General features: G+C 43.0%; 1 protein-coding gene across 3 annotated transcripts; it reads left to right on the top strand.

Moving 5' to 3' along the window:
• Nucleotides 1-220: 220 nt before the first annotated feature.
• Riok1 (RIO kinase 1) lies at nt 221-23113 on the top strand. Of its 3 annotated transcripts, XM_039095480.2 has the most exons (18): nt 336-472; nt 700-859; nt 3135-3333; nt 6054-6144; nt 7220-7289; nt 8433-8475; nt 9909-10001; nt 11669-11781; nt 11864-11944; nt 13105-13191; nt 13545-13682; nt 14508-14611; nt 15120-15226; nt 17707-17772; nt 18726-18845; nt 20146-20199; nt 21318-21470; nt 22291-23113. In XM_039095480.2, exons 4-18 carry the CDS (start codon nt 6090-6092, stop codon nt 22399-22401), a joined length of 1395 nt encoding a protein of 464 aa, XP_038951408.1. In that variant the 5' UTR covers nt 336-472; nt 700-859; nt 3135-3333; nt 6054-6089; the 3' UTR covers nt 22402-23113. The 3 variants fall into 3 exon arrangements, with proteins under 3 accessions (NP_001093981.1, XP_006253851.1, XP_038951408.1); NM_001100511.1 differs by lacking the exon at nt 700-859 and having other exon boundaries at nt 221-472; nt 22291-22604; XM_006253789.5 differs by lacking the exon at nt 700-859 and having other exon boundaries at nt 333-472; nt 3098-3333.
• The last annotated feature ends 1201 nt before the right edge of the window (nt 23114-24314 follow it).

Raw genomic sequence — 24314 nt, 5'->3', positions numbered from 1 at the left:
GGAGCAGTCAGGGAATAACAGGCTGGCTTTCTACGACGGGAAACGCCGTGGTGGAGCAAGAACCATAGCAACGCGTGCTACACATCCCACTCCATAAACAATGCACCACGCCCACTTCACTTCGCGGATTGGTCTTTCCCGGCCACCGTAACGCGCATGTTCCCTGAGGGCACTAGGGCATGGAGAGGTACTTCTGGTTGCAAACTTCCGGCCTGTCGGTGGCCGCCTTTGCTGAAACCCGGCATCCTGGCACCTCGTGGCCCCTGGTCCTTGCTTTGGGCCTGGGGGTTGCCTAGGGATTTGAGAGGCCGGGATCTCGGAGACGCGGTTGGGTTCTCTAGGTGGAAAGTCGTCTCTTCCACTCGCGGCCTGCGGGGCTCCGAGGGCTTACCCCACTAGTCATGGACTGCAGTCTGGATAGGATGGCCACGGTGGTCCCCGGGCAATTTGACGACGCGGATTCCTCAGACAGGTAGGCGGCCGGAGATGACACCTTCCTCCTCAGATTCCGCCAGCTCCGCATTCGGTCCGGGGAGCTGACACCTGACAGGTTTGGGTTTTTCTCGGGGTCTGTCCTCATAACTGGGCAGTTCGTGAACGCTACCTTCCAGTAGTTCCCAGAATGTTTATCAGAGACTCAAGAGTTGGGGACAACTGAGAAACGTCAGGCTCTTTTTTTTTTTTTTTCCTTACATACAGGGTTCCACTTACAGTCAGCAAAGTTTTACCTCCGCGGGCGATAGTGATGATGAACAAGACAAATCAAGTCTCTACTGTCTATTTGGAAAGGAGGGCAGACCAAGAGGCCAGCGCCTACAGCGTAGCCGAGAGAATTGAGGCAAAAAGGGAGACCAGCCAGGTAGAGACTTAAAAGTGGCTGTGAGGAGTTAAGATACTGTTCAGGTCTTATAGGCTTTTAGCAGCGACCAGGCATCATTTGATTTATGAATTAAAGGTACTGGTGATTCACGTAGAAGATGTTCTTGGAGAGAAGGAGTGGAGCAGAGACCAGTAAAAAAATAAATAAATAAATAACCAGGTTCAAACATGATGGCTCCTAGAACTACGATCATAGAACGACTTCGAGGTGCTAGCAGGGTTGAGGTTTTGTGGTGAAATTGGATGTGGGGTCTCAAGAAAGCAGTGACAGAAAACTTCCCGCTAAAAAGAAAATCACACATAGTCATTTTGAAACAATAAAGAGATTTTTGTGTACCTTATATCACGTAGATTTTAGTCATCAATTGTGAGCAGTTTTGATAAATACATACTGACCACTCTATGTGTCAAATCTAGTGTTAGGGAAATATTGGTGATTACCTTTTTAAAAAAAATTTATTTATTTAATGTATGTGACTACACTGTAGCCGTCTTCAGACATACCAGAAGAGGGTATCAGGTCCCATTACAGATGGTTGTGAGCCACCGTGTGGTTGCTGAGATTTGAACTCAGGACCTCTGGAAGAGCAGTCAGTGCTCTTAACCGCTGAGCCCTCTCTCCAGCCCACCAGAGACATTTTATATGTCACACCTGGGTTGAGGTTGGGGTATACTAGTGGTACCTGGTAGGTGGGTAGAGGCTGGCGGTGCTGTCAGCACATGACCTTGTCATTGCACAGGATTGACTAGTTCAGACTGAGGGCACTAGGATCTTCGCATAATCGTGCCTTTAACATACATGTCTGGATTGTTAGATTGGAAACTGGAGTGATTTATGGATTCTTACAAAGTTCTAGTAGATTGCAGTTATTAAATGATTATCCCTCTGCTTCCTACTCATGCCCATGGGCATTTAAAGCCCAGTGAGCTGTATTACAGCTGAATTTATTTATTTAAGATAAAGAGGGATCCACAGAGGAGGCCTAAGGCCTTTAATCCCAGCACTCTAGAGGCAGGAGCATCTGCTTTCAAGGTCAGCCCTAGCTACATAGCGCCTTCCAGGGCAGCCAGACCCAACAGTGAGACTCTGTCCCAAACAAAACAAAAGAATGGGGGTGAGGGTAAGGGGGAGCTGGGGGTAGGGGGCGTGGGTGGGGTGGTGAGGTGCTAGGGATTAGTTCTATGGTAGAGTGCTTGCCTAGAAAGAGCAAGGCTCTGGTTCCTCAGAACTAGGAGAGGAAAAAAATGGCTCATAGGTCAGGTGAGGGACACACATGTTTAATCTCAGCACTTGGGAGGCAGAGGCAGGTAAATTTCTACATCCAATCCTGGTCTATATAGCAAGTTCCAGGCCAGCTGTGGCTACATAGTGAGACCCCGTCTTTAAAAATAGGAATGGGATACCACCTAACTACTTGATTTGTGTGTTGTCCTTGTCCGGGGGCTCATGCTAATGGTGGTATTGCTCCTGTTGTATTGTGCGCTGCTGAACCAGGCATTATGTCTTTTTAAGTAGCACTATTATTAGTTGTTTTACGTGGTTCCTGGCCTGTTTTTTGCATGAAAGATCAAAGCTGGCAACACCGAATTGAATTTTATTGAATTTGGTGATAACTGTGTTTTGTTTGTAATGCACCATGTTTAAAAAACATTGAACCTGGCAATTATTTGAAAAAAACTTACATAAACATCCAGTTTTAGCTTCTTGAAAAAGATCCAGTAGCAACAGGGTCTGCATTGTCTTGTGAGCCTCTTCCCCTCTGGTTGTCCTTTTGTTACTCTGGACCTCTTCTCTTGTCCTATACTTGGCCTACTTCACTTAGTGTTGAGCCTCTCTCCTTCATTGCTTCCCTATGTAACTAAAGGTGATATGGAATTACTGCGTCTCAGGAGTGTCTTGTTACAGCTCCTGGTATTACAGAGAGTTCAAGGAAAGGCAAGTTCACACACACACACACACACACACACACACACACACACACCGCTAAAGTATGTATGATCTGGTCTCGTTTACCGATCAGGGCCAGTTCATTTACCCAAGGTGACAATGTAAATTCTAGCTTGACTTAAGGCAAAAGCCAAGCCAACACCACCCAGGACTAGTACGAGGACGTAGAGGAAGAAACATTGCTGCTGATGGGGAGACAGAAGATGGAGCCGGTTGGGAAATGTAAGGGAATCTTTAGGTGTGTATGTATGTGTGTGCTTTTCCCTCTAGAGGATGGGTAAACATGCCAGAACATTCTTATTCCTAGTGAAGACAAAGAAGTGCAGTCAATCCAAGCAAAAGACGACATTCTACTTAAAAACCTTCAGAATGATGCAGCAGAGGTGAAGGGCGAAGATGAGATTGAGGAGGAAGACAGCTATGATTATGACAGTGACTGGTACTTGGACGACTCGACTGGAAAACTCACCAAGGGTTGGACCTGGAATGGCAGCAGTAACCATCAGGTGGGTAAGGAATTCTGTGAATCTGTTATCTGCTTATATGATCTGTGTGCGTGCATGTATACACATGTGCACATGCCTGTGTGCATGTGGGGAAGGCAAGTCCCTTGGAACTGGAGTTACAGATATTTTGGGGATCCACGACATCCAAACAGGTTCTTATGTGTATGGTGGGATCCAATTCCAGTCCTAATATCTCTGAGCTGTCTCCAGCCTCTCCACCTTATCTTTTGAGATGTCTCATTGAGCCCAGAGCTCACAGTTTAGCTGGCCATGGGCTCATGACTTCCAGAGACCCTCCTCTCTCAGCTGCCTCAGTGCTGGGGTTGTGGATGTTCACCACTGAGTCTGCCTTTTTGTGTGGGTGCTGAGGGCTGAACTAGGTCCTCAGGCTTGAGGGACAATAATTTATGGGCTGAGCCATCTTCCCAGCCCGTGGAGTTTTTAAAAACACTTTGTGGCTCTGTAGGGTATATCATCTTAGAGCCCCAGCTTTTACTGACTTTCCTTGTCTCTTGTAATTTCTTTTATATGGATCCATTCAATGATCAGTAAGTGTTAATAGCTACCGAAGTGTCATAGGATGAATATACAGAGGAAAGGCCACGACTGAGCTATTAACTGCAGACCATTTACAGAACAGAAAGGGCTGGGAACGTAGCTCAACTGTAAAGCATTTGCCTCGCATGTATAAAAGATTCTGGGGTCTATGGCTGGCTCCCCAGCACAGCAGGAAGAAAAACACTGAAACTCATTGGTAACTAGAGAAGTGTAGCTGGGCTGATGGTACAGTTCTGTAGCCCCAGCTACCTGTGGAGAAGAGGTAGAAGGATCACAAGTTCAAGGCCAGCCTGGAATATAAAGTAAGTTTTGCTAACTCCTACACTGATTCACTGGTGGGACTTTGGATTAATTCAGCGTAGATTATGTTACGATGTATGCATAGCTAGTGCTCGCTGCTAACTGTTGCTGGTGATTATAGTAATTGAATTGTTTCATTGGGGAAAGCAGCGCATTTTTGGAGCACTTGCCTACCATGGATCCCAGCATTACAAAAGTCAAATCAGTCAGTCTGCCATGGTCCGATTTTTACTTATTGTGGTGCTAGGAATCAAACCCAGCACCTTTACATACTAGGCAAGCACAGTACTACTGATCTGTATCCCAAAGCCGAAAGTTATTTTAAAAGTTAAAGTGCCTGAGGAGATAGCTCAGTGGGTTTGAGTGTGTGTTCCTCTTGCTAAGGACCTGGGTTCAATTCCCAGCATCTGCATGGCAGCTCACAATCATCTGTAACTCCAGGTACACAGGACCCATTGCTCTCTTATGGCATCTATGGGCACAGACACCATGTGGTACACATACATTCATTCATGCATTCAAAACAATCACACAAATAAAGTGAGATAACTGGTTCTAAAAAAAGTTTATGATAAATTTAGTAGAAAATCTTTTAAAGGTCTTTACAGATAAGACAACCAAGCCTCAGAGTTCCATGCTGAGATACAAAAAGAGAATCAACAATTGTTGAGTACCATTTTTAATCCCTCCCCTCACCCCTGACAGGGTTTCTCTGTGTTAAAAGCATGTACCAGTTCCAGGCTGAGAGCCTCTCTTTAAATCTGTTTGCATTCTCTATGAGTTTTAGATATTGCTTTTGCTTCTCTTTGGTATTAGGTAAGGTTCACAGAACACCTGTGTAAGTGCTGAACCTCATACTTACCTTACCCCATTCCCTTTCTTGAAGTGACAGGCTGAAAATACAAGTTTAAGAATGAATTTGAGGGTTGAAGAGATGGCTTAGCAGTTAAGAGCTCTGACTGCTCTTCTAGAGGTCCTGAGTTCAATTCCCAGCAACCACATGGTGGCTCACAACCATCTGTAATGGGGCCAGATGCCCTCTTCTGGTGTGTCTGAAGCTAGCTACAGTGTACTCACATACATAAAATAAATACAAATAAATTTGAAAAAATGAATTTAATGTTAGCCGTAGCTCTTTACTAAACACCTTGAAGGTAAGTGAGTACTCAAGTATCAATGTATAGGCTAATTAAAGTTTGAAAAATCCAAGTCAGATATTATTCATGAATAACAAAAGGTACATTGAAGAGAAGAAAGCATGTGGACTGTGTTCTGTGGCTAGTCACCTTAGCCTTCTCTTTGAAATGCCTTTTTTTCTATTTTATTTACTTTTTTACATGTGTGGGTGTTTTCCTGCATATGTGTCCGTGCACCGTGTGCATTCAGTTCTTGAAATGCCCAAGGAGATTAAAGGAAGGTTTTGGATCCCCCGGGATTGGACTTACAGAGCTACCATGCAGGTGCTGGGGAGCAAACCCAGTTCTTCTAGAAGGGCAGCCAGTGTCCTTAACTGCTGAGCCATCTCTCTAGCTCTGAGGACCTTAAAAGAAAGTCTTTAAAGGTTTGTTTCTTTTCAGTGTGCTCCTGTATGTAATGATGCTGTAATAACTAGCTGAACTGGAGCAGGAAGGTGGTTCTGCAGGTAAATGCAGTTGGTGTCAAGCCTGACAACCTGAGTTCAGTTCCTGGGACCATCAGTGCACAAAGAGAAAATCAGCTTTATAAATTGTTCTCTGACCTCCATATGTGTGGTGTCCCCTTCCCCAAAACATAATAAAAAATAACTAAGGGAGAAAGAAACGTACTTATGAACCTTAAGCTTGAATTTACAATTAATCATATTTTAAACTAATTTCTTGTAGGCAAATCGACAGACTTCTAACTACAATTCAGCCAAAATGTCTACTCCAATTGACAAGTCTTTGCGAAAATTTGAAAATAAGATCAATCTAAGTAAGTTTTTTTTTTTTTTTAAAGATTTATTTTATGTATGTGAGTACACTGTAGCTGTCTTCAGACACACCAGAGAGGTCATCAGAGCCCACTACAGATGGTTGTGAGCCACCATGTGGTTGCTGGGATTTGAACTCAGGTCCCCTGGAAGAGCAGTCAGTGCTCTTAACCACAGAGCCATCTCTCCAGCCCCTAAGTAAGTTTTAAAAAATATATTGATTAACTGAGCTGTGAAGAAATTCTTCCAAATGTTGGGCATTTTTGTTGGCTGAAGAAGTGAATGTAGTTAACTCAGTGATCATCAATGAGTGACTCTAGATAGAATGAAGAAGGGTAACTATTAGTGACTTCAAGTTACATAGTTCACCTTTTATCTGTTGTGAGAATATGCAGTTTCATGTACTCACCCCAGTTCTTCTCGGTTCTGCATTACCTTTTGTATTAGAACAGCCTAAAAATGCTATTTTGTTTAGTTAGGTGGTGTTGATGGTTTAGTTGAAGGCCAGCCCTCGATTGAACTAGGGCTTTAAGAATGCAACGCCATGGTTTTCTGTTTGTACCATTTTGATTCTGCAAACCTACCAGTGTCTCATGTATACTCCATAAATATCAAATTAATGTATATAAGTATTTCCTACTCATCATGATGTTTATATAATGTGAAAAGAAACTGAAGCTTAAAGAATTAAACTTTGAATTCAGACAGTTGTGTTATCTGTATTCTATAATATGTTAAGTATCTGAGATTTACTGTGAAGATCCAGTGTTTCTGAGTATTGTCTATATCTACAATTTTAGAATTCTGGTTCAAAAAGCACACTATAGTGCTGAGAAGCACACTGTAGAAATAAGTTAACTTTCTGCTTACCTCATAAGCAAAGTATATTCTAATTCTATTAAGAAAATGTATAAGGGGTTGGGGATTTAGCGCAGTGGTAGAGCGCTTGCCTAGCAAGCACAAGGCCCTGAGTTCGGTCCCCAGCTCTGAAAAAAAGAAAAAAAAAGAAAAAAAGGAAAAAAAAAAGAAAATGTATAGAAAAGTAGAGGTGACTATTAGTGTGTTTTGTCTTTTTAGGTAAGCTGAATGTTACTGATTCTGTCATAAATAAAGTCACCGTAAAATTGAGACAAAAAGAAGCAGAATCGTAAGTAATGTTCCAGTATAAAGTTGGTAGAGACTAATTTCTTGACTGGGCTGTGTACTTGTTCTTCAAGGGATGTTAATGTGCTTTTGTTTATTAGCTTAGTGTGTGCTATAGCTTTGCAAATCAAGGTAGTAAATGAGTCTTAAGTAGTAACGGTACACACTTGTGAGGTTCATGAATGTGTTTTCATCAGGATGAGTGTTTGTGGATTCCAGTTGACTGGCTGGCTGACTTCTCTTGTGTGATAATAACTGGGATGATCGTTGCAGTGTAGAAAATAACATTAATCCACTAGCAGTGTCAGAACCGAACATTAGAATCCGTTTTCTCTGGTTTGTTACTGCATCCACAGAGATAACTGCTTTCTGAGAGATACTTTGGCCACTCAGAATTTCACTGACCTGTCTGTCTGACTTCTTGTATTTGAGCCTATGTTAGTTCAAGTTAGTGGATGAGCTGAGGCAAATCGAGAGTCTGCATTTGGAGATTATTTTGAGATAAAGCTCTAAAAATGCAGCCTTACACATAGTAGGATCATTAAAGGACAGCACAGACACTCCACACTTCCCTTGTCACTGTACTCCAGCTGCTCTCTTATTTAATGCCTCAGGATGTGGGAAGACTTCCACATTCTGTGCCTTCTGTATGCATGTGTGAAATATGTATTACATATATAACATTATATATGCACAGCTATATATTTATATATGCATTTCTATGTGTGTCCTGTGGAAAACCAAAAGGGTTGCTTTGGGAGAGGGTAGTGAGAGGGGCAGTAAGTGTTTGTCTTGCAGCTTACAACCAGGGTTTGATCCCTGGTGGTGAAAGGATAGAACCACCTTCCAAAAGTTGTCTTCTGACCGTCACACACAGGGTGGCATGTCCTTACCTGCTCTTCATAATAAATGAAAAAGATTAAAAACTAAAATGAAAAGAAATAACAAAAGATTGGGCATGCCTGCTAAAGAGACTTGACATGCATGCTCAGAGAAATGGAGTTTAACTGAGTGGAAAGTCTATATCAAATTCTATCTTATGAAAAACTTCTTGAGAATTCTCACCAAATTGTGTACATGTAGACAACTGATTCTGGCTTCTCACTGAGTTTTGGATGTGTCTGCTAAACTCTTTTGTTCCACTTAGGTATCGCATTAAAGACAAGGCCGACAGAGCAACTGTAGAACAGGTATGCTTGGAGTGCTGCCCGTCTTGCTTAACATTAGCATTGCTTTTCTCTTTGAATTGTGCTCCTGAGCAGTCACTGTTTCGAGCTCAGTGGTGGGCACTTGGGTGTGTGAAGTGACCACCAGTAGGTAAGGTAGCGCCGGATCCCTTCCCGAACCTCTGAAGCTGCCGTTCGGTGCTTCTCCCTTCTGGGAAGTTTGGAGGACAGAGACTATTAGACGAAAATCTTTCTCAGGCAGGGTGTGTAGGAATTTATTCTCTTTCCTGTTAATTAGGTCCACTGTCTGCCATTCAGCAGGTTAGGTAGCTGCCGTGACTCTGGGGCCTGTGTGGATGAAGGAAAGGACAAAGGGTGATGCCTTCAGACTTCTGACTAGAGACCTCTTTGTTTGGAAATGACTTGTGCTTTATTCTTTGGAGGGGGTAATTTCTGGTGGGCAACTGGCCTGGAACTTGCTGTGTAGATCAGGAGGGCCTCAAACTCACACAGATATGCCTGCCTCTTGCCTCCTGAGAGCTAGTATTAAAGGTGTATTTCACCTGATCTAGATTTTGATGTGAAGAAAAGGATTAAAAAAAAAAAAAGAGGTTTAGATTATTATTACTGCTGCCTGTCTGGGCTGTCCTCTACCCATATGTATGTGTACAGTTCCACACTTAGAAATTGTAACCTTGTGACCAATAGCACCTCTGTGTTTCACTCCAAGGGAGTAGAAGCTGACCCGCAGTAGAGAACTAGTTTGTGCGATTGAATCATTGCACACAAAAGTGGTTAATTATAATGTTAGCTTGTTTTAGGTTATATGGGGTGGGCTTTTTCTTTTTGTCTACTTACTACAGACTAGAGGCACCTGCAAAAAGGGACCTTTCAGTGAGGGATTGCCCCCATCAGACTGGCTTTGTAGGCACGTTTGTGTGCTAGCGCTGTGGGGTGATGCCACCCTGAACCTGGGTAGTACGAGAATGAACTGGGCGTCCCAGGTTGTATGAGGAAGCAAGTTGAGCACGCTTAGAGAGCAGGCCAGTCAGCAGCTTTCCTCCGTGGTTTCTGCCTCAGTCCCTGCCTCCTACTTCTGTCCCAACTTCCCTTGGCCGTGTACTATCTTCTGTAAGAGTAAGATTACACCCCCCCCCCCCCCAGTTTTGTTCAGTGTTTATCACAGCAGCAGAACGTAAACTAAACTGTGTGTGCATGATGGGGAAGGTAGGGCCTGTGAAAGTCACAGGACACCTTTATGTGGGTGGGTTCTGGGCCATCAGACTTGGGTTATGAGCCTGGTGGCAAGCACTTTGATTCACTGAGCCATCTTGATTACTCTTGGTGTGTGTGTGTGTGTGTGTGTGTGTGTGTGTGTGTGTGTGTGTGTGTGTGTGCTTAATTTATTTTGTGTGATTTGTTTTCATGATTGTACTTTTTAAACTTTTTTTTTTTAGGTTTTGGATCCCAGAACAAGGATGATTTTATTCAAGTTGTTGCATAAAGAGCACATATCAGAGATACATGGCTGCATCAGTACTGGAAAAGAAGTGAGCTTTTGTTGGGATGATAGTATTTTCCTATTAGTGTCTTTGTCTTAAATACCCAGGAAAACTAGGGCTCTTCATAATTAGTGCCTTTAAAAAGAAAAGAAAGCCAAGCCTTGTGGCGTACACTTAATCCCATTACGTGGGAGGCAGAATCAGGTAGATCTCTGGGAGTTACAGGCCAGCCAGCATGGTCTATATTGCAAATTCTAGGCCAACTAGAGCAACTTGTAGAAACCCTGTCAAAGATTAAAGAAAGCTGGCTGTGGTGACGCACACATTTAATTGCAGCACTCAGAGGCCAGGCGGTCAGCTGTCTGTGAGTTTGAGGCTAGCCTGATCTACAAAGCAAGTTCTAGGGCAGCCAGGACTACACAAAGGAAAAAACGCTATGTATACCAGATAGTTTATTAACAGTGTTCTAGACATTACCTTGCTTGGTAGTCAGTTGATAAGACATTGTGTGTGTAACTCAGTGTGGTTGCTTTATTGTGTCGCTCAGTCTTGTTTGTTGAGCAGCGACCTTAGATTTTCAGATTACTATGGTCCTGAGTCCCAATTTAAAATTACTATTAATGAATGAGGTTTATTGACTCATTTCTTTTCTTTCTTCTTTTTTTTTTTTAAAGACTTACTCATTTTATTTACTTGAGTACATTGTCACTGTCTTCAGACACACCAGAATAGGGCATCTGATCTCATTACAGATGGTTGTGAGCCACCATCGGTTGCTGGGAATTGAACTCAGGACCTCTGGAAAAGCAGTCAGTGCTCATAACCAGTGAGCCATCTCTCCAGCCTGACTCATTTATTTTAGCCAGCCTTTCTTGTTTCTGTACTTGTAAGCCTAGAAAAATAAGTGACTTTTTTTTCTTTAGACAGGGTTTGTCTGTGTAGCCCTGGCTGTGCTGGGACCCTGGAATTCACTCTATAGACCAGGCTGGTCTTGAACTCAGAGATCCTATGCCTCCTATGTGCTATGTTTAAAGGCTAAGCGTGACTTTCAAAAGAAAGCCAATTTGTTGTTACTCTTCCCTGGCTGTGATAAAATACATAACCAAGAACAGCTTAAGGAAGGACATTTATTTTAGCTTAGGGTCGAGAGAGTTAGGGTCCATGATGGTCAGGAGGAAGCATGCAAGCAGGAAGCAGGAAGCCGAGACAGTGAAGCAGAAGTAGGCCAGGCTGTTAATTCCCAGGCCTGCCTTCTCCAGCAAAGCTATACCTCTCAAAGTTCCATAAACTCCCAAACATAGGCCCACCCACTGGGGCCCAGGAGTTCAAATCCATGTGCCTATGGAAGGCATTTGTCATTCAAACCATCACAAGTAGCGACTCCCATTCTGTGGAAGTTATATCTAGTGTGCCTCTTGTAAAATAGGCTGTGTTCAGAGAAATGAGTCACTCAGCAGTTTTGTGTACTAGAAACCTAAGACTGCTATGACATCACTGTATGTGATATGGTCTCATGAGAGCACTCTGGTGGCGTGTCACAGGGTGGCGTATGAGTCTATGCTGGAGGTATATTTATTGGAACACAGTGTTTCCTATTTTAATTCACACCTTCAAGAGAAGGCTGTCACGTAGTTGCTTCAGTTTACTTCTGAGGCTAGAATCACTGACGCTAGTTATTTAACACGTTTCATTTTCTTTGTTTTTGCTTAAAATAGGCTAATGTATACTATGCTAGCACACCCAGTGGAGAGAGCAGAGCAATCAAAATATACAAAACTTCTATTTTGATGTTCAAAGATCGTGATAAGTATGTGACTGGGGAGTTCAGGTAAGCCCAGGTTCTTGAATCCCTTTCCCCCCATAGCTAAAGTAATGCGGTGCAGGGATTAACATACGTTTGCCTGCTCCAGGTTCCGCCGTGGCTATTGCAAAGGAAACCCTAGAAAAATGGTGAAGACGTGGGCAGAGAAGGAGATGAGGAATTTGTCCAGGTGACTGGTGGTGTGTGTGAGGGGTTGTCGTGCACATGCTTAACTCTGTCTGTCTGGGGTCTGTCTGGGGATCTGTGCCCTGCCCTCCCAAGCAGAGGGGACCTATTAGACCATGTAGCTCTGTTACTGTGTTAAGCTATGTAGACCAGTTTTGCTATTCTGAAGAGCCTGAAGCCATGTGGAAGCATGTGGAATTTGCTTTGAGATAAGGCTTTTTATAGAATTATAAGATGGTGACAGTGATGGCAATACTGTCATTACAGGAGGGCTGGGCAGGGGTAGCTTATACCTTGGGAGGCATTGCAGGTAGATCTCTGAGTTCAAGGCCAGTCTGGTCACAGAGTGAGTTCCACGACAGCCAGAGCTACGCAGAGAAACCCTGGCTCAAAAATAAACAAACAAAAAACAACGGACCAAGCAAAAACAACAACACAGGCGAACCAGGGTTTTAGATAAATGTTGTCAGGCTCTAAGCTCTGGCTAATTACTTGCTTTTCTTACTCAGTCAAGTGTAGGGTACGTTCATACAGCCATTTTTCTGCAGCTGCTGTAAAGAAAGGACACTTAGCTAGTTTTCTTGGAGTTTGTGGCTTTTTCCTTTTCCTTTTGCAGTGACTTTAACTTCTTTTTTTTTTTGTTGTTGTTGTTGTTCTTTTTTTTTTTTTTTTTTTTTCCGGAGCTGGGGACCGAACCCAGGGCCTTGCGCTTCCTAGGCAAGCGCTCTACCACTGAGCTAAATCCCCAGCCCCGACTTTAACTTCTTACCTGTTATCTGTAGTTACAGTTTGCTGAGCCAGCACCGTTTATTTGGAGATATTCCTGTATGCAACTGGCCACTGGGTGTGTGCATGATTTATCTTACATTTTACATTAGTAAACTCAGAAGATAATTAATTGTGGACATAGCTGCTGTCTCATCAGTCTTGAGGCATACTTTCTCTTCAGAGTTTAACACCTCTAGAAGTAGACTAGGTGTTAATAGTGTGCTTCTCGGTGTTTTGATGCCACATGATGGTGACATTTAAAAGGACTGTTTATGAAATAGCAGTCGTTCAAGACCTAGTGCTCTTTCCTAACAGTAGACTTCAGCTCCTGGTCTATAACTGCTCTAACTTGTTTCCGTCTTTTGACTGTCCAGTTGTCCTTTATCTACATCACAGGTTAAGAACAGCAAACATACCATGCCCAGAACCAATCAGGCTAAGAAGTCATGTTCTCCTCATGAGCTTCATTGGCAAGGATGACATGTAAGTATGTGGAACGTCGAAGGATTCATGCTGAAACTATCTTAAGTCCTGTGAGCCGTGTACTAGGAATTCTTTCCCGTCTTCCCTTTCGTGATTCCCTGATGTGTTAGTGCATGACTGCTGTGATTCACCAGTGTGAAGTTTCACGGTGCTTCAGAATAACAACTGTAGCTGCGCTTTTGAGGGATGTCTGTTAAGTCTGGGAAAGCACCTGTAACTTGTCAGCATTTTGGAATGGCGTTCATCATTCCCTGTCGGTTCACATGAGTTATAGAAGAGAGGTGTGTGCACTGTGGTACAAGGCAAGAAAACTTGATCATGATGAGTTTGTCTTCATTCCCTTTTCACTCCAGGCCTGCACCACTTTTGAAAAATGTCCAGTTGTCAGAATCCAAGGCACGGGAGCTGTACCTGCAGGTCATTCAGTACATGAGGAAAATGTATCAGGATGCCAGACTTGTCCATGCAGATCTCAGTGAATTCAACATGCTGTGAGTGGGTTTGTTTCCTGGAAACGTCCCATAGTTATCTTGTACTTCAGTACAAGAAAATCCTAATCCACAAAGTCATACTATACTGTATTGTGTCTGCTTCCCTGGTAAGAGTTAAGAAATGGTCACTGCCTTCAATGACCTTACAGAATAGACCACTGTGAGGACTGAGAGTGTAGCTTGATTGATAGAGCAGTTGTCTACACTCTGTGTGTGTGATGCTATGGACTCCGTCCCATGCACAAGGTGTCAGGAAGGGAAGCATTTTTAGTTGATCTAATAAATAGGCTTTGAAATTTTCTGTTTTTCAGCTTTTAGTCAGGATCCTTTTTCACCTGCTGTAGTCATTTATGAATTACTTAAGATGGATTTTTTTTAATAGGTATTGTGGTACATGACTACATAATTATATGACTATAATCTCAACACTTAGGAAGCAGCAGTAAGAAGAGTTTGAAGCTAGCCTGTGCTATAGAGAATCTATCCAAAATAAAGAACAATAGATTTTTGTTGTTTTGATTTCTTTTGAGACAGGGTCTTTGTTCGTAGCTTGGTTTTACTGGAACTCACTTTGTAGATCAGGCTGGCCTTGAACTCACCAAGATCCACCTGCCTCTGTTTCCCAAATGCTGAGATTAAAGGAATGTGCCACTCTACGTAGCTAAAAATGTGTAGCCCATACTGGCCTGATCCTCCCCCCAACCTCTGCATCCTTCAGCAAATCCTGCCGGCATGTACTGACCGTCATAGCTGACTTCAGAATAGATGTTTTAAAAACCGAGAGCATGGTAGTAATGGAGAACTTCTGTACTTATTGCCCACAAGGTACCATGGTGGAGATGTATATATCATTGATGTTTCTCAGTCTGTGGAGCATGACCACCCACATGCATTGGAGTTCTTGAGAAAAGACTGTGCCAATGTCAATGGTGAGTAGAAAGTGGAATTTCCTGACCACATCTATGCTTGCATGTAAGCGATAAGGCAGCGTTTCTCAACCTGTGAGTCCCAACCCCTGAAGAGGTCACATCAGATATCCTGCATATCAGCTATTTACATGACGATTCATAACAGTAGCAAAATTACAATTATGGAGTAGCCATGAAAATGTTATGATTGGGGGTCACCACAGCATGAGGAACTGTAGTAAAGGGTCGCAGCATTAGGAAGGTGGAGAAGCACTGGGGTAAGGTCTTGTCACGTGAAGTGGGAATGGAATGCGGCATAGGAATGCTACATTTGTCTCTCGTGTGGAAAGTCACGTGCAAGGCCATGCATTGGATCCCTAGTGCTGACACACAAGGTTTGTTACTGAATTGCTCAGTACAGTGCCACCTAAGACATTGGCAGAAGATGGTACGTTGTTGTTCTCTATTCCTTAGTTGGAGTAGGCACTAGTCCCTTTATAGAGCTGTCATTAATGGTTCCTTCTGACAGATTTCTTTTTCAAGCATGCTGTTGCTGTGATGACTGTGAAGGAGCTCTTCGAGTTCGTCACGGATCCCTCCATCACCCTTGAGAACATAGATGCTTATTTGGAAAAGGTAAGGTGGACTGAGGAGAGGAGTAAGGATAACTTGCCTTTGTGTGGCGTGTCCGAGGGGTTCAGTCATTAGTGTTGCCCAATGTCATATTCATCTCAATAACTTCTTAGCACTTATTTCACAGTGAGATTGAAAACAGTGAAGTCAGTAGAGCCAGGTGGTTTGACTTCACTCAACTGGCAAGATTATAGAGAAATCGTGACAACTGCCAACTTCCATGTTTAGTGAGAAAACTGTTATGTGTGTGGTAAAACATGCATGATCTTAAGTACTAAGCAGGTTATACATTTAAATTATTGTGTAAACCACTGATTTCTATCTTCAGAATTTTTTTAATCATTAAATATTGAACCTGTGTTTACCAACCCCTACCAGCTCCTGGAAACCACCATTCTGCACTCTGCCTGCTCTTGGTACTGCTTGCTAATAAGTAAAATCATGAATTTTTTAATATGTACATAATGTGTGTTTGTGTGACTATATGCTGCGTGCGTGTGGATGCCCAAGGAGGCCAGACATTACTGGATCCCTGGAGCTGGAGTTACAGATGCTTGGGAACCACCCGAAGTGAGTGCTGGGAACCAAACTGAGGAATAAAAACATCCCACAGGCAGAAGAAAACACCCCAGCTCAAGGCTGGTGAAACTGAACAGCTAGGGTTCCCTGCAAGACAGACGCCTGCGTACTGCTTCTGTGGTTGTTGTCTGAGTGTATCCTTTGGTCCCCAAACAGAAGTCCATTTGTGTCTTTGTTAGTCTTGTCACTTCTGAGTCGGGATTCTCATATGTCCTCTTTCCCAGGAGTGCCTTTCCCCCTTGGTTCTTGTTCATCTTGCTGTGTCTGGCAAATGTTAAAACTCAGGTCAGACAGTTGTCTCAAGGAGATTCAGGAGGAACAGTGGTTTCAGGGGCATTGTTTTCTCTCTAATTTTTTTTGAGACAGTGTTTTTTATACACCGGCGTCCTCAGACTCTATCTATGGCCAAGGATGGACTTGAACTTGCGATTCTCCTGCCTGTTTCTCCTGCGCTCTGAGATGATGACTGTGCCCCACAGCAGTTTGTGGGTTAAAGCAAGGGCTCAGCGAGTGCTGTGCCAACACTCTTTGCTCCTGAGCACACCTCCAGCCCGTTTGTTCGTTTCATTTGTCTCTCTGGGGGTTTTTGTCTCCTTCAGATAGTCTTACTTTGTAGCCCCATCTCACCTGACCTTATGCTCCTCGTGCTGCTGCCTCAGAAATGCCAGGGTCATGGTGTACCACCGTGTTTGGTAGATTATGAACTCTTGATTATGTACTAGGCAACTACATCTTGTCTTAATTAGGGTTTTTATTGCTGTGAAGAAAAATCTTGACCACAGCAACACTTAAAAAGGAAAACATTTGAGGTTGGCTTACAGTTCAGAGGTTTAGTCCATTATCTTCATGGCAGGAAACATGTAGTCTCACAGGCAGACATGGTGCTGGGGATGCAGCTGAGAGGTCTGCATTGGATCAGTGGGCAGCAGGAAGAGAGAGTGAGCCACTGGGCCTACCTTGAGCTTCAGAAACCTAAAAACAACACCTTCAGTGACAGGCTTTCTTAAACAAAGCCTCTCCTACTCCAACAAGGCCTCATGTCCTAATCCTTTCAAATAATGCTACTCCTTTGAGTCTGTGGTAGCCATTTTCATTCAAACCACCATACATGTATTGACTATCAAAGTATTTTTATCTCTAAACCATTAGTATACTTTAAAAAAACCAGAAAATAAATGTTCTTTCCTCTCTATTTCTGAAAGATATTTTTACTTTACTGTGTGTACCTATTGGTATGTGCACGTGCATGCATGTGTGTGTGTGTGTGTGTGTGTGTGTGTGTGTGTGTGTGTGTGTGTGTGTGTGTGTGGATGCTTGTATCGCCAGAGGCATTGGATCTCCCTGGAGCTGGTGTAGCAGGCAGTTCTGAGCTCTCCAATGTGTGGGTACTAGGAATTGAACTCTGTTCCTCTGGAAGAACAGTCTATGCCCTTAACTATTGAGCCACCTCGCTGGCCCTCCCTGTATTTTAAAGTCAAGAACCCTGTAAAGTCAAGGAGCCTCTGTCTCCTTCCAGTTACTGTTACTCAAGCGACTTTGTGGGTGATTTGAGTCTCAGTTTTCTTCTGAGAAAGATTTCTGCTAGTAGTTTAAAATTAAGTTTAAAAAGTTCATTCTTCTTGTCTTGGCCATGAGTTGGGTGTGAGTGATGCTGGTGCTGGGGTTGTGGGATTTGTAGATCCCGGGCAGTGCTCCACCACGGAGACTTTGAAGAAGGCAGCAAAGGTGACTTGAGACTAGAAGGGTTTATTTTAGTTTTTAAAATGGCTGGCAGGTCTTTGATAGAAAGCCAGCTTACACCATAGAAGATGTGAGGCCTGTAAAGATGAGAAAAAATAACTAATTACATAGTAGAAAATGTGTCTTCTAGGGTAAATGTAAAGGAAATTTTTTTTCTTTCAAAGGCTATGGAAATAGCATCTCAGAGGACCATGGAAGAAAAGACTAGCCAAGATCATGTGGATGAAGAGGTGGGGTTATTATGTATTCACAGCCTTGGGGAACATTTGTGGGTTTGCTTGGAACTCTGGGGTGTTCTGTTGTGTGTTTTGAGACAGAGTCTTCATATAAACCAGGCCGTCTTAGGACTTGATATGTGGTACAGGTTGGCCTCAAACAAGCACTCACTCTGCTTCGGCTGCCTGACGGTTAGAATTATGAATGTGTGCCATCATTTCCAACTGATTCTCCTGTTATAGGATTTATCATGGTTTTGTTTTTGTTGGTAAAGCATGAGCTTGGTTTTTATTCAATTATATTGCTGTACTCAGCAACCTTTTAGCCTGTTGTTCCGGTAGAGTTTTAAAAGAGCTAGTGGGGTGTGAGTCAAGAAGGAAAAGCCTATTCATTTGCAGGTGTGAATTTTTAAATGACCTATGTGCTGATTGTGTAAATATAACAGACTTTAAATACTTGGTTAAAAATTAAAATCAAACTAGTCTAAAGAAGTCAAGAAATCTTCATTAAGGTCCACAATCAGCTTATTATTATTATTGTTATATCTATTATTATTTTAATTGTAGCTTATTCTTAGAAGTTTGTGGAAGCTGAGTTGAGATATTTCTACACAGAGAGAATACTGGGTATTCAGTTTCTCACAGCCAGGCTGTCCTTGCTAACTGTTACTCCATCCTGTCCTTCCTCAGATGCATTTTGAAATGTGCATGTATGGGAGGAGTGTTACTCTAAGGGTCATTGGGAATACACTCTCTTTCTTCCCTAGGTCAGTTGTAAAATCTCATTGTTGCTTACCAAATTGCCTTTGGCTTACCACATGGCAGGCACGACACCAGTGTGTATACAGGTTGAGTGAGAGTCGGCGTTGGCAGTGACAGTACGTTCCTGCGTGATTGACACAGCTAAGGGTACTGAGGGGATGGGAAGAGTACAGGAATAATGGTTTAATTTTGCTTTCCTCTATTAGGTGTTCAAACAAGCATATATTCCCAGAACCTTAAATGAAGTAAAGAATTATGAGAGAGATGTGGACATAATGATGAGGTTAAAGGAAGAGGACATGGCTTTGAACACTCAGCAGGACAATGTGAGTGGCTTGGTGCCAGTGAGTGTCAGCTCCCTTTGTGTGGACATGCTTCCATACCTGTTGGCCATAAAGGGAATGCTCCTTGGATGTAAGAGAGGGGTGCTGTATCTGTAGTGTCTGGAGAACTATAGTTAGTAAAAAGGTGAGGTCTAGGATTAAAAATGGTTGTAGTAGATTGATGAAGCTATGCTTCATTTTCACACATATTTGAAGGAATGTTTACAATATCTTTATCATTTTTAATTAGGGGGGTGGTATGTCACATGAGGGAATGCCAATGTCCTTAAAAGCCAGAGGTGTTAGGGTCACTTGGAGCTGGAGTTAAGAGGGATTTGTAAGCTTCCCTGCATGGGTGCTGGGAACCAAACTGGGTCCTCTTCATGAGCAGAATAAGTTCTTAGCCACAGTGCATCTCTCCAATTCCCTTGGAGGGAAATTATTGTTAATGGACCAGAAAGTAATATTTTAGGCTTTGCAGCCATGTAGCAAAATTTAGTTGTTTATATAAGTTTTTATATAAAGAGCAAAGCAGTGTTTTCCAGATTTTCATGCATGAAACAAAAGTATGAAAAATATATTACCATGTGTGTTAGACATGTGTCAGCTAGAGCATGCATGCCATGGTGCCTGTAGGAAGGCCAGAGGCCAGCTTTGTGGGATCACGTGTCTCCAACTGTATGTGTCTTCTGCAGATCATAGTCAGGTTTTATGACAAGTTCCTTCATCTGTTGAGCTAGCTCTCTGGCCTAAAAGCACTTTTTAAAAAAATATTATTTATAGATTTGCTGTGTGATTGTATGTATACATTTGTGTGTCCTCAGGCCAGAAAAGGGTGTTGGGGCCCTTGGAGGCGTCTAAGCCACTGAATGTAGGAGCTGGGATCCCCACTCTGATCCTCATGCCTGAGCAGCATGCACTTTTAGTCACTAAGCCATCTTGCCAACCCTTGGAAGCACTGTTAGTAATAACTACAACTTTTGCCATGTAGCTCTGTTGGTGAGAACAGAATAGGACTGTTTGTGGAGTGAGTACCATTTCACTGAATGAAGTCCAAGTTAGTGTTCACTGTCATCTGGGGGTTGCAGAGCTTACCTGAAAACTCTCGGGTTTGATGGTTGAGCCTGTGGAGACGCCTGGGATACCAGAATAATGCAGGCTCCTCTCTGTGTTACTGTGGTAGACTGTGAGTGCATTCTGAGTCATAGGATTACTGTTTAGTCCATGCTTAATGGTACAGTATATACATGTTCTTGTCTTTTATATATATTATGCTTATATTTGTTTTCCTTTTGTTTTCAAGATTCTATACCAGACTGTCACAGGACTGAAAAAAGATTTGTCAGGAGTCCAGAAGGTATGGACAGCACATGTTGTTAGTGCTTTATAACGGAGTTTATTCCGTAAATCCTGCATTTATTTGTGTGTGTGCTCACAAGTGTGTCACAGCGCATGTGTGGTGATCAAAAGATATCTTTGGGGAGTTGACTCTCTCCACCTCATGGGTCTTTGGGATCCAAATTAGATTGTCAGGCTACCCGATGAGCCATCTTGCCAGCCCGTGGAAACTCTTTTTGAAGTTTATAAGAGTTTGAAGATATAAAAGTTACAGTAAAGTGGTATTAGAATTAAATTTGGACACGTACTTATTCTGTCTCTGAATTCTTCTGTTAGAAGTGAGATATTTGTCATTAATCCTGGTTGTCTTTGATGCTGGAGTAATTAATGATAGCCATAAACCTTTTTAGTAGTTTTTAAAATCAGTCTTGAAACATGTCAGGGCTGGCTCAGCCATCCAGAGCTCTTGCTGCTTTTCCAGAGGACCTGAGTTCTGTTCCCAGGACCCATTCACTTACCTGTAAGACAAGGAAATGGAAAAAGAAGGGAAAAAGTTAAATAACTTAATTTCAGAGAAAATGAAACTTCCTCTTGATTGACTGTTCATTTTGGTTAGATTAGCTTATTGCTAGTAATGTAGTACACAGGCAAACAGTTGTGAAGTCACCCAGATAGATATTACTACTATGACTACCACCTATGTATTTCTCATTCTTTACAAATCCCAGCTCAATTATCTGTCTTGCTTAAAGTGGCAGAGTCGTGTTGTTAATTTAGGCCAGCCATATAACCCCGGCAATGAGACATGCATGCCAGGATAGCTGTGAGTGTAACCCAGCTGTATAACCCCGGTAATGAGATGTGCATGCCACGGTAGCTGTGAGTGTAACCCAGCACATTTGTAAAAGGCAGCATCAAAAGGTCCAACACCCCTGCTAATCCCTTTGTGTATATTCTTGAGTCCTACCAGAGTGAATGATGTTACCCATCTTTCTCCCTAATGCTGATTCTGTTTTGATGTTTCAGTGCATAACCTGAAAGAGTATCTGACATACTGATGTAAAATGCTGGCATTAATTTGTTGACCAACAGATAAGTACTTGGCTTCAGGTAACATTGTTCTATAATAATTTCAAGGTCCCTGCGCTCCTAGAAAGTGAAGTTAAGGAAGAGACTTGTTTTGATTCAGACGATGCTGGGAGCTCTGAGTGCTCTGACACAGACCCTGAAGAGCAGGGAGATCAAGCCGGATGCCAAAACCATACTGCTGACCCTGACGTTGATAAAAAGGTCAGCCAGGATCTTACTCCTCTTAGTGCGGTGGCCCTCAAACATCAATGGTGCCTCTACTTGTAGCTTCCATAACTAAACGCAAACTTTACTTTCGGAGTAAATTAGAGACTTAGCTGCTATTAGAAGCTTCTTTAATGTCACAGAGGACACATTATGTCCATCTACCAGAAGCAAATATTCATTTCTTTCTAACAGTTATTTCTCTTAAAACATGGAACTTGTAAACATCAAATAACATATACAAGGGTATTGAAATTGTGTAATATATGCAATTTCAACAAAGTTCAAGGGACAGAGTGTAGCTCAGTAGTGGATGGGCTGGAATGGGAGTTGGGTAGGGGTCGGGGAAGAAAGATTACCTGTATATAATGACAGGTACCATGGTCCCCGGCATTTGGAACCTGAGGCGAGCAGAGATCATTTGAGCCTCAGGAGTTTAAGAATAGTCTGGACTAGGGGCTGGGGATTTAGCTCAGTGGTAGAGCGCTTACCTAGGAAGCGCAAGGCCCTGGGTTCGGTCCCCAGCTCCGAAAAAAAAGAACAAAAAAAAAAAAAAAAAAAAGAATAGTCTGGACTACAAAGTGAGACCCTTTTGAGAGAGGGGAGAAGGCAGGGAAGGATGTGAAGGGAGGGAGATGGGAAAGACATGAGGTACAGGGAGCCTCAAAGCAGAGTTGTACTTGCCAACCTTTCATTGTTATTTTTATGCTACATATACTTTTATCTGCTTAACATTAATTTTAATTTAGTTCTAATAATAGTTTGAATACATTGAGTAATGAAATTTTGTTGGGGGTGGGTTATTTGCTTTTTACAGGAAAGAAAAAAGATGGTCAAGGAAGCCCAGAGAGAGAAGAGAAAAAATAAAATCCCTAAACACGTGAAAAAAAGAAAGGAAAAAACAGCCAAGGCCAAAAAGGGCAAATAGAGTGGAGCCAGCTCTCAGCTACTTGGAACCCGGAAGTAGAAGTAGTTGGAGGGGCTTCTTCACCATCTCACTGTCAGGAGGCTGGGGTGTGGTCATGTGGTTGCTTCAAAAGGCCCAAGCCTGGGGTTGGGGATTTAGCTCAGTGGTAGAGCGCTTGCCTAGGAAGCGCAAGGCCCTGGGTTCGGTCTCCAGCTCTGAAAAAAAGAACCAAAAAAAAAAGAGGCCCAAGCCTATCATGTCGGAATTCTGTCCTGGTTCTGATTTAACAGATTTATTAAGGTCTTATTTTAATGAAGAACTTTGTATATTTTATTTTTATATTTTTATCTTGCAAACGTTTTTCAGAAGTATCAGAACACGGATGCTTAAGATGAACCCTCACAGCCTTTGTAAAGGTGAGCACAAAGGCACTTGGACAAACTTGGGAACTTGCATTGTCTTTGTCTGTGCCAAAGACACATCTGAACTCACCCTGGAGGTCACTCTAAGAGAAGCCATCTGGCCATTGCGTGCCGTTCCAGCAGCCCTGTGTGGTGTGTTCTGGACTTGCCGTCACCTGATCCTGCTTCGTCGTCATCATGCCTTCCCAGCTAGACCTCCCAGCTCAGATGCATTTCACACACAGCCACTCGGCATGGCCCTTCGTCCATCAGATGCTTGATTAGGTGTTTTAGGTACTGGGAACGGCAATGAATAAACAGATTTCTTCCTTTGGGTAGTCTGCGTTCTTGTAAGAAAGTGAAACATTAAAAAAGTAAGTAATTCTTCCGAGAGGTTATACATTATGTAGAGAGAAATAATGCTGAATAGAGAAGACCTAGGGAGGCACAAGTTTGCAACTTAGAACATTGGAGGTGAGTCACACTGAGCTCCCTGCCACTGTGGTAGTGGAGTGGAAGGAATCTGGGTTCCAGCCACACTGGACTACGTAAGCAGATGAGGATACAAACAACAAAGCCAAGGTGCATCGGGAAGGAAGAATACCCCAGTCAAAGCACGGGGCCATGGGGAGGCCCTGCAGCAAAAGGCTGTCTGTCCGCAATGGTCAGAAATGGGGCGGAGCATCAGAATCAGGCGGAGGTCTGACTGCACAGCTCATGGGGCTTTTAGCGGAGGATGGCAGGGTCAGATTTGTACTTTGAAAGCATCACTCTGGCTTCCAGAGCCTTGAAGCAACGGTGGAAGGTGGTTTGGCTGGGCTTGTCAGCCCAGTGAAGGATGCTGGTGGCTCAGCCTAGGACGCTGGGGGATGTGGAGTTAGCATAAGACCGCAGATGAGTTAGAACGAAGTAGTGAAAGGTGGCTTCGGGTTTATGACCCAAGAAGCCATAGCTCACTGCAGTTACTGTGAGGAGACACGTGGGTAGAGTAGACTTACTGGTCGGAGAGAGAAAATTCCAGGACACACAATGAGAAAAATTACCAGGTGTTAAAAACCTTTTCCTGTTTTCTGTTACAAATGGCCGTGTCGATCCTTGCACCAGACACTTACACAGCAGCCAGGGCTTCCGCTTAGACTCAGCTTCCAGCTGCTTGATTGACGGTGGCTTATGGTGAATGCTACCTGAGCTCTGACGTAAGTTGGATGTAAGTCTTTCTGCTTTCAAGTTCAAAAGGAGTTCTTAAAGACCCAGTTCACATAATACTGAGAGCAAATTTATCCTCTCTGCACGTTTGAGTATCTTCCAGGTCTTGCTCACTTAGACAGCTTTATGTGTGTTTATTATTTTACCTTTTAAAAGTACCTTCTCTTGTCTTAGCATCCAGGTTAAACCACGTGAGCTCAAGGCTAGGTCACAGCAGAATTGTTCCTGCTGGTGCTGGCCTCGTTGACCTGAGTTGGTGTCATTTGAAATACCTTGTTATGGTTTAGATCCTAAACGTCTCTCCAAGGCAGTATGCTAAAGACTTGC

This window comes from Rattus norvegicus, chromosome 17 (assembly GCF_036323735.1).
Source record: "Rattus norvegicus strain BN/NHsdMcwi chromosome 17, GRCr8, whole genome shotgun sequence".
NCBI lineage: Eukaryota > Metazoa > Chordata > Mammalia > Rodentia > Muridae > Rattus > Rattus norvegicus.
The sequence above is the reverse complement of the archived record's forward strand: the minus strand, read 5'-3'. Positions and strand labels throughout refer to the sequence as shown.

Excerpts from the sequence above, each read along its gene's own strand:
- Riok1 (NM_001100511.1), top strand. The coding sequence starts at position 402 with ATGGACTGCAGTCTGGATAGGATGGCCACGGTGGTCCCCGGGCAATTT. Across the intron at positions 3,334-6,053 it reads ATGGCAGCAGTAACCATCAG|GCAAATCGACAGACTTCTAA; the intron begins GTGGGTAAGGAA and ends AATTTCTTGTAG. Across the intron at positions 7,290-8,432 it reads AGACAAAAAGAAGCAGAATC|GTATCGCATTAAAGACAAGG; the intron begins GTAAGTAATGTT and ends TGTTCCACTTAG.